Raw genomic sequence first — 7,143 nt, 5'->3', positions numbered from 1 at the left:
ATATATATATATATATATATAATGTATAATGTATATATGTATATAATATGTATATAATGTACATACGTATATATGTATATATATATATATATGTATATATGTATACAGGAAGGAGAGGAGATACCTTATACATTAACATCTATATTAAGAAGTGTTCCCTTAATAACGCATGCATTACCTACAAATAATATAGTATATATACAATTGGGGCTTTCTTTGTATAATTTATCTATAAAAGATATATATTATATACCTTTATTATGTCGTTATATATTAGAGGGAGGAATAAATAAATTATTATTGCCTCCTTCTTCTTTTATTCCTTTTATTACTAAGACAACAGGAGGTGTCTCCTTGTCTCCTTCCTTTCGTCTCTTCTCCCCTAAACCCTATACTGTCCCTCATCCTTATGAGGGTAGGGGCTTCCTCTTCTTCTCTGCTAAGGTAATTCACTCTCTCCTTTTTTTTTTATTTATTCTCTCCTTTTTTGTCTCCTTTTATTGTCTCCCTTTATTGCCTCCTTTTTTGTCTTTTTTTTTGTCTCCTTTTTTGTCTCTTTTTTTTGTCTCCTTTTTTGTCTTTTTTTTTGTCTCCTTTTATTGCCCCTTTTCCTTATGAGGGTAGGGGCTTCCTCTTCTTCTCTGCTAAGGTAATTAACTTTCTTTTTTTTTATTTATTCTCTCCTTTTTTGTCTCCTTTTATTGTCTCCTTTTATTGTCTCCTTTTATTGTCTCCTTTTATTGTTTATATAATAATATTTATATATTATGTGTCTCTTAATTGTCTCCTTTTTTTATATAAAAAAAAAAAAAAATAATAATAATAATAATATATTTATTTATTTATTTATTTATTTATTTATATATTTATATATTTATTTATATAATTGTCTCCTTTTTTTTATAGGCAACAAGAAGCCAAGGATATAAATTATGGTGCTTAATGCATGCAATGTTAGTAGATGCAGATCTATCAAACCCTAAATTAGGGTTTAAGATAATAAAGGAATTAATTAGTGATAGATTAGATGCATATAAAGATTTACCTTTTGCTGCTGCAAGGAGACACTCACGATCTCCTTTCTCTCTTGCTGCTTATATGGAGACTATTACTGATGGTTATCCAAGTCTTCAATTCTATAGAGAATTACTTAAACAGGTATCATAAACCCTAAACCCTAAACCCTAAACCCTAAACCCTAAAAATTCGAAAAACCCTAATTTCTATAATATATATCATAAACCCTTAACACTAACTATATATATTTATAGCATTTGTTAACCTAAATAACACACAACCCTCAAGGGTTTATTAGGGTTTATTAGGGTTTATTATTGTGTTTAGAGTTTATTAAGGTTTTTTTTTGGATTTTTTCGATTTTTAGGGTTTAGGGTTTAGGGTTTAGGGTTTAGGGTTTAGGGTTTGTGTATATATTTTATATAGGCGGAGTCTGATTGGAGTGTAGTAGAGGAGAGACTAAAAGCAATACGTTTATTATTATTAAGAAGAGAGAATATAATTATAAATATAACAGGAGATAAGGAGACACTTAATGATGTATTATTAGGTAAGGGTTTGTCTCCTTTATTACATTTTATACAATCTATACCTGAGGGTTCTCCTCTTCCTCCTCTTCCTTCTTCTCCTGTCTCCTACCTCCCCTCCTCCTCTTCCTCTTCCTCTTCCTTTTCTTCCTCTGTCCCCTCTTATCCATCAATAGAGGAGACAGGAGAAGAAGGAGAAGAAAAAGAAGAAGAAAAAGAAGAAGAAAAAGAAGAAAAAGGAGACACCTTGGAGACACGGCTGCTGCAGAGGGTGGATAGACACCCTAAATGGGCACAAGAAGCGCAGCAGCAGCAACTCCTGCAGCAGCAACCAAGGAATACTGTATTTGTTAGACCTGCTCAGGTACGTATAGGGTTTAGGGTTTAGGGTTTAGGGTTTAGGGTTTAGGGTTTATCCTTTATAAGTATAATATGTATATTTTATATATATTATTATATATATCTATTTATGCCTATATAATTAATAAATAAATAAATAAATAAATAAATAAATAAATAAAATAAATAAATAAATAAATAAATAAATATATATATGTGTATATATATGTATACAGGTTAGCGATATAGCATTAACCCTACCCCTAACCCCAATAAAGGGTTTAGTATTAGGGTATGATATAGTTAGTGTATATAGATTAAATAATTTATATATAATAAAAAATATAAGGGAATTAGGTGGTGCTTATGGTGCCTGGGTAAGATATACTAATGAGGGTTTATTATCTTTTTTTTCTTATAGAGACCCTAAAACCCTAAACACTTTATTAGTGTTTAGGCAATCTGCACAATGGGCACAAAATATACAAATAAATAAACAAATAAATAATAATAATAATATAAATAATAATATAAATAATAATATAATTAATAATAATATAAATAATAATAATATTATTAATAATAATATTAATATAAGAGGAATAAAGGATAAAGAAAAAGAGACAGAAAAAGAGACAGAGAAAAGAGGAGAAAAAGAAAAAGAAGAGGAGGAGGAGGAGGAAAGAAGAAAGAAAGAAGAAGAAGAAGAAGAAAAAGAATTATTATCCTCTATTCTTCCTGTTATATCCTTAATAGATTATCCTTCTTCATTAGAGACAAAAGGGATAAAAAGTTTTATACAAATAATAAATAAGGAGCTGCCTATACACCGTAAATTATACAGGAAACAAATATTATATACAAAAAAAATACATTTATATTTATTTGCTAATAAATTATCTAATGCTATTGCTGCTGCTGCTGCTGCTCCTGCTAATGCACAATCTATTGTTGCTGTTGCTCCTCCTGCTGCTGCTGCAGCTATACAGCAGCAAGAACAAGATGTACAACTTATACATGTTGAGTAATTATTATGTATATATTATTATTATTATTTATTTATTTATTTATACAGGCAATATATATAAATATATAAATATAAATATATAAATATATAAAGATATAAAGATATAATTATATATATTATATATATAGCTAGCTACCCAGCTAGCTAGCTAGCTAGCTAGCTAGCTATATATATAAATCAATTACTTGCTGGTAAGCTTGCTGGATGGGTAGGTAGGTAGGTAGCTAGCTAGCTAGCTGGATAGCTAGCTAGCTAGCTGTATAGCTAGCTAGCTAGCTGGATAGCTGGCTTAATGGCTGGCTAGCTAGCTGTCTGTCTCCTTTGTATCTAGATATCTAGACAGCTAGCTATACAGCTAGCTAACCAGCTAGCTAGCTAGCTAGCTAGCTAGCTATGGCTACCAACAAGATATAGACTAGTTATATCTTGTACAATGTAGTAGCAAAGACAAACAATTTATTATTTACTTTTTATTAATTATGCCTGTCTATACCTACTGTCTCCTTATCTAGCTATCTAGGTGGCTAGCTAGCTAGCTAGCTGTAGCTAGCTAGGTAGCTAGCTAGCTGACTGTAGCTAGCTAGCTAACTGTAGCTAGCTGGAGGTAGGCGTATATAGTATACTGCATGCAAGGAATAAAAAGGAGACACTTCTTCTTCTTCTTAGTTACTACTGCCTGTCTGTCTCCTTTTTGGCTAGCTAGCTAGCTAGCTAGCTATTTAGCTATTTATTTATCTAGCTAGCTAGATAGCGGAAGGCCGTCAGGGAGGAAGGAAAAAGGAAAAAGATAGAGGAAAAGAAACCCTTGCAGGTCTGCGCGAGGGTTAGGGTTTATTAGGGTTTGTTTCTTGGGGTTTATGATTAGGGTTTATGATTAGGGTTTATTAATGAGGTATATATTAGGGTTTAATTAGGGTTTAATAGGGTTTGTTGATTAAGTCTTGTTAGGCTGCATTATTTATCTAGGGTTTCCCCTAGGATGGTTATTCATCCTCATTAGGGTTGTAGGGTTTAGGGTTTAGGGTTTAGGGTTTAGGGTTTAGGGACCAAGCAGCAATCTGTTCAGTATCATTAGGGTTTATAAGAGGGAGTTGAATAGAACGAATCATTAAACTTCCGCAAATTGCACATTCGCGGGATAGGAATGAGTCTACAGCTCTGTATACATATATACAAACCCTAAACCCTAAACCCTAAACCCTAAACCCTAAACCCTAGAATTGAACAGATTCAGCAATTTTTTATTAGCCACTCATTAGGGAAATGTATGGAGGTACAGAATGTGTTAGGGTTTAATGCTTATTAGGGTTTATTATATGGCTCCTTTATGGCTAGGGTTTAGGGAATTCATTTGTATATATTAGGGTTTAGGGTTTATGCTTACTCTTCTAGGGTTTCTATATCAGGGGAATTCTCCTTTACGGCCGTAGCGAGGGCCTCAACGCTGCGATCAAATCTTGCCAATTCATCTGGGCCTATAAACAAACCCTAAACCCTAAACCCTAAACCCTAAACCCTAGCTGCCATGCGTATAATCCCTGACACTTTCCTTGGGCATAATAAATTAGTGTTTAATCCCCCTGCAGATATATATTGTAGGATTATTATCATATGATAAACTGTCACCAAGGGTTTAGGGTTTAGGGTTTAGGGTTTAGGGTTTACTCATAGCTGGTAACTGTAATGCCTGTAGACAAGATGCATGCATGCAATGGCCGCATCTAAAGGCATAAAATTTATTACAGATGACGGCAGCCCCGCATATATCACATAAATAATTAGGGTCTATAATTATACACCTGCATGCACATGCATGCATATAAACCCTAGGATAAACCCTAATGTAAACCCTAATGTAAACCCTAAAAAAAGTTCAGAAAAATACCGACAGAATAAGCTATTATAGACCCTCATATCTAACAAAAAACCCTAAACCCTAAACACTAAACCCTAAACCCTAATTTCAAGCCCTTACTTGCGGTTAACAGCCTGCAGCTGATCCTTAAGATCGCGAATAGCAGTAAGGTGCTGCTGCAGCTCGTTCCTGCTGCTGTTGCTGCTGCGCTGCGCTGCTGCTGCTGCTGCTCTTAGTGCTGGTGCTACATCCCGCAGCAGAGCAGCATCAGGCAGCAACGGAAGCAAATCCTAAACAAATACACAAACCCTAAACCCTAAACCCTAAACCCTAAAGCCATCAGGGTGCCTCACTTACATAACCCATACAACACTGAATAACCCAAACCCTAAACCCTAAACCCTAAACCATAAACCCTAGCTCTTACTTGTATCTTGATGCAGTGCTTGGATCGCTCAACTAAGGTAAGAAGAGATGCTCCGTCCTCGCTCTTTGCCTGTACAACAAAAGCCTAAACCCTAAACCCTAAACCCTACTCACTATACTTGGTTGTGCAACAGTGTCTGTTCCTTCTCCATCTCTACAGCATAGGGTTTAGGGTTTACAATATATCGACAGAAAAATACATATCAAGCACCAATCTAGACCTCTAAAACTTTTAGGGTTTAGGGTTTAGGGTTTAGGGTTTAGGGTTTACAATATATCGGCATATATCCAGCCATAAATTTCTCTTAAGTAATTCATCACCACAACAGCTAGCTGCTTCCTCAGCTAGCGATACATCTCCTGCCTCTAGTGCCATATGTACAGCCTCCTGATTACACAAACCCTAAACCCTAAACCCTAAACCCTAAACCCTAAACCCTAGGACATAGGTCTTAAACCCTTGCTTTCATTCAGCAAAGGATAGATAAACCCTATCCACCCCACACAAGCCGCCTAACGAATCTTGAACCCTAAACCCTAAACCCTAAACCCTAAACCCTTGCCTGGTATCTCTTGAGGTGTACATACAGCAGGATAACTGCTCTTCTTCTTTTCTTCTCTTGGCAATGACGCAAACATAACAGAGCATCAAAGGCTCCCTCGCTATCCTGCGTACAAACCCTAAACCCTAAACCCTTGGGTTCGAGGGTTTAATGCCCTCACAGTGGACAAGAAGAGATGTCCTGGTAAAACCCCTGCGTTGGATAGGTAGATGAAGGGGGAAAGTCTGAGAAGAAGGGTTTAGGGTTTAGGGTTTAGGGTTTAGGGTTTACGCACAGCAATTGCAGAAGCCAGCTCGGACTCAGAGTCGTAAGGGGCCTCAGCAAGCAGCAGCAGCAGCGCTGTACCCAACCCTGCTGGTGATGCCCAGCTGCAGCCGCTGCTGCTGCTGCTGCTGCTGCTGCTGATGCCCGCTATACCATTTGCATGCAGTGCGCCTCCTCTACCAAAGGAAAAAGAAATCCCTAATCAGTAGCCAAACCCCACACCCAAACCCTAAACCCTAACTAAACCCTAAACCCTTAAATGTAAACCCTAATATCTATACAAACACCCCAAGACATAAACCCTCGGTCCCAAACCCTAAACCCTAAACCCTAAACCCTAATTCGTACCGGGTTTATTTCCATTAGCCAAGGCAAAATGTTTAACGAGTTGCACCGCGGACTTCCAGCAAGCGTAAGCCCTGCTGCTGTTGCTGCTGCTGCTGCTGCTGCTACTGCTGCTGCTGTTGCTGCTGCTGTTGCTACCTTGTTGCTGCTGCTCCCGCTGCAGCATAATGATTGGTAAGGTTAATGCAGGCAGCAGCAGCCACGGCTGCAGCGCAGCAAACTCGCTCTTTCTTGCTGCAGCAGCAAATTGCTGCGGATAGTGCAGCAGCAGCAGCGGGGAATAAGCAGCAAATAGATTGCTGCGTACATCAGGGTTTTGTATAGATAATATAGCATCTGTACACCCACACAAACCCTAAACCCTAAACCCTAAACCCTAAACCCTAGATATTTCGTAAAAATCTCTAAAAAAATAGCTGACGCATCTCCTGTCTCGTGCGCATCCATCAATCCTAACCAAATTAGGGTTTAGGGTTTAGGGTTTAGGGTTTAGGGTTTACCTAGTGCATCTCTATATTGTGCAGAATTAAGGAAGAGACGAGCACAAGTTTCTTCGTCACCAATCATCAACAAAAACTCCCTTAATAACACACTCCTACCGCTGCTCTGCAGCAACCCCACCACTGTAGCCTGCAGCAGCAGCAGCAGCAGCAGCAGCAGCAGCAGCAGCATGAGTAGCAGCAGATGTCTTTGATGGGATCTGACGTGTTCTCTGAGCCGCCTGGTGTTGGAAGCAAGGTGATAAAAGACTGTCTCAACTAGGGTTTAGGGTTTAGGGTT

The 7,143-nt window shown here is 37.4% G+C and overlaps 1 protein-coding gene across 1 annotated transcript in view; it reads right to left on the bottom strand.

Moving 5' to 3' along the window:
• Window positions 1-4,290: 4,290 nt before the first annotated feature.
• EMWEY_00042550 (vacuolar protein sorting 18, putative) overlaps window positions 4,291-7,143 on the bottom strand; it is a gene marked incomplete at both ends in the record, with an annotated part of 6,150 nt that continues 3,297 nt past the window's right edge. Inside the window, 9 exons of the mRNA XM_013482775.1 lie at window positions 4,291-4,385; window positions 4,654-4,709; window positions 4,886-5,055; window positions 5,193-5,261; window positions 5,463-5,579; window positions 5,749-5,859; window positions 6,029-6,216; window positions 6,367-6,699; window positions 6,864-6,993. Coding sequence (XP_013338229.1) covers window positions 4,291-4,385; window positions 4,654-4,709; window positions 4,886-5,055; window positions 5,193-5,261; window positions 5,463-5,579; window positions 5,749-5,859; window positions 6,029-6,216; window positions 6,367-6,699; window positions 6,864-6,993 — 1,269 coding nt within the window. The remainder of the gene's footprint in view (window positions 4,386-4,653; window positions 4,710-4,885; window positions 5,056-5,192; window positions 5,262-5,462; window positions 5,580-5,748; window positions 5,860-6,028; window positions 6,217-6,366; window positions 6,700-6,863; window positions 6,994-7,143) is intronic.

The sequence above is a fragment of the Eimeria maxima genome, genomic scaffold (assembly GCF_000499605.1).
Source record: "Eimeria maxima Weybridge genomic scaffold, Emw_scaff764, whole genome shotgun sequence".
NCBI classification, from domain to species: domain Eukaryota; phylum Apicomplexa; class Conoidasida; order Eucoccidiorida; family Eimeriidae; genus Eimeria; species Eimeria maxima.
Note: the sequence above shows the minus strand (reverse complement) of the source record. Positions and strands in the feature narration are given on the sequence as shown.